The sequence below is a fragment of the Nerophis lumbriciformis genome, linkage group LG33 (assembly GCF_033978685.3).
Source record: "Nerophis lumbriciformis linkage group LG33, RoL_Nlum_v2.1, whole genome shotgun sequence".
NCBI classification, from domain to species: domain Eukaryota; kingdom Metazoa; phylum Chordata; class Actinopteri; order Syngnathiformes; family Syngnathidae; genus Nerophis; species Nerophis lumbriciformis.
Genome location: NC_084580.2, coordinates 11,153,092 through 11,155,000, shown reverse-complemented (window position 1 = coordinate 11,155,000; position 1,909 = coordinate 11,153,092). Strand labels below are relative to the sequence as shown.

At 38.1% G+C, this 1,909-nt stretch overlaps 1 protein-coding gene across 1 annotated transcript in view; it reads right to left on the bottom strand.

Moving 5' to 3' along the window:
• plcxd3 (phosphatidylinositol-specific phospholipase C, X domain containing 3) overlaps positions 1 to 161 on the bottom strand; it is a 68,383-nt gene extending 68,222 nt beyond the window's left edge. Inside the window, exon 1 of the mRNA XM_061928853.1 lies at positions 1 to 161. This exon is cut by the window's left edge and continues 13 nt beyond it. Coding sequence (XP_061784837.1) covers positions 1 to 90 — 90 coding nt within the window. The 5' untranslated portion in view covers positions 91 to 161.
• Positions 162 to 1,909: the final 1,748 nt, after the last annotated feature.

Here is a 1,909-nt window from a genome sequence, read left to right as displayed (position 1 = left end):
GTTGGTGAGCGGGATGGTGTGCATGCTCTGTGGCAGACTTGACATCCAGTCGGCGAAGCGCAGGTCACTTCTCCCGTGAGACGAAGCCATGCTGCCGCCACAGCCTTGCACACTACACTCGCTTCTACCGCCTGCCTGCCTGCCTGCTTGCTGCACACTCCTCCTCCTCCCTCTCTGGACACACACACACACTACAAGCAACAGTCCACACCCCCGACGTTGAGTGTGGCATCATCACATCTCAAAAAACTGCAGTATTTTCTCCGAAAGAGTTGCAACACATTAGCCAATACAGCAAGGGTGTCAAACTCAAATACAGAGTGGGCCAAATTTTAAAACTGAACAAAGCCGCGGGCCAAGGTTGAACAAATTAACCTTTCTGATAGGGACCCAAACAAGTTTTGCATTGAATATTGAACAAGCAAGGCTTATATAACTTTATAGTGACATGCAAAATCGAATTTCAAATAATAATGATAATAATTAAAAAACATCAATGGCATATCAAATACAATTTAAATAAAAATTGAATGCCTCTTTTCTATTTGCAGCCTTCTGAGGTAAATATCAACACATTTAAAGTTTTGCAGCTATTACACTGGATGAACGTATATTAGATGTTTGTGTTTATCTGGAAAAAAAAATCCATGAAAGGAAAACAGCACAAAATCCAATTTTAAAATCTACCCCTTTTTGTTTGTTTTAAAATTTGCCATATATAAAAAAATTAACGGCCCTAATTGAGTTTTTTGATTTGCGTTTTAAGAATTGGAAATAGAATGAACGGAAGGTACATGGACCCAAAAAAGGGTTGATTTTCATTCAAATATAGCCATAAAATTGGATTTTGTGCTGTTTTTGTCAGAGTTTGTAGGTGACGAACCCCAAGATGCAGAGACGGCAGGCTTTGTCCGGGAAAACATGATTTAATGTAACTCTATAACAAGAAACAAAGAAAAAGGTACAAACAAAAGGCGCGCACAAGGCGGAGAACAAACTTGGCTATGAACAGAAACTAGCACAAAGGCTAAACTATGGACAAGAAACAAAAACACTTACTGTGACACGAATAAACAAAACTCACGTGGCAAGAAACGAGCAGGATGAACTGTGACATGAGCAGAGTGAACAGAAGTAGACAGAGCTACAACGACAAGTATAAATGACATCGACAAGTATAAATGACACTGACCTCGACAATCATTAGCGACATTGACAATAATCCAGCAGTGACTGGAGGGCAGGGCAGGTATAAATATCAGCTGGCTGATTGACACCAGGTGTGGCCAGGTGCCAATCAGCCACAGCTGAGGGGACAGCACTCAGAGAGACAAACAGGAAACTGAACCAAAATAAGAGTGCTGACAGGAAATAAAACAAACAGAGGAAAAACTAAAACTTAACCAAACTGTCAGGGACATTCCTGACAGTTTTCCATTTATGGATTTACATTTTTCCAGATAAATAAAATTTTGTCCAAAATGCATCTGTGTGATGACAAATTGAACCTGAAGCAGTATTTTAGCTTTTCGGTCCATGTACCTTCCGTTCATTCTATTTCCAATTCTGAAACGCAGATCAAAAAATACAATTATATCCGTTTTTCGAATTTTATTATACATGGCAGATTTTAAAACAAAACAAAAAAGGGTTGATTTTCATTAAATTATTGCCATAAAGTTGGATTTTGTGCTGTTTTGCTTAAATGGATTTGAATTTTTCCAGATAAATGCAATTTGTTTTTACAATTATCTGTGTGATGACAAATTGAACCGGAAGCAGTATTTTAGCCTTTCCTTAGCGTTTAGCATGTTTTTAGGACAACGCTAACATATTTGTTCAGCAGGAGTCCTATTGAGTCCTATATATAAAAAAAAGTGTAATTAAATAGTTGTCCAACTTTTGTTTC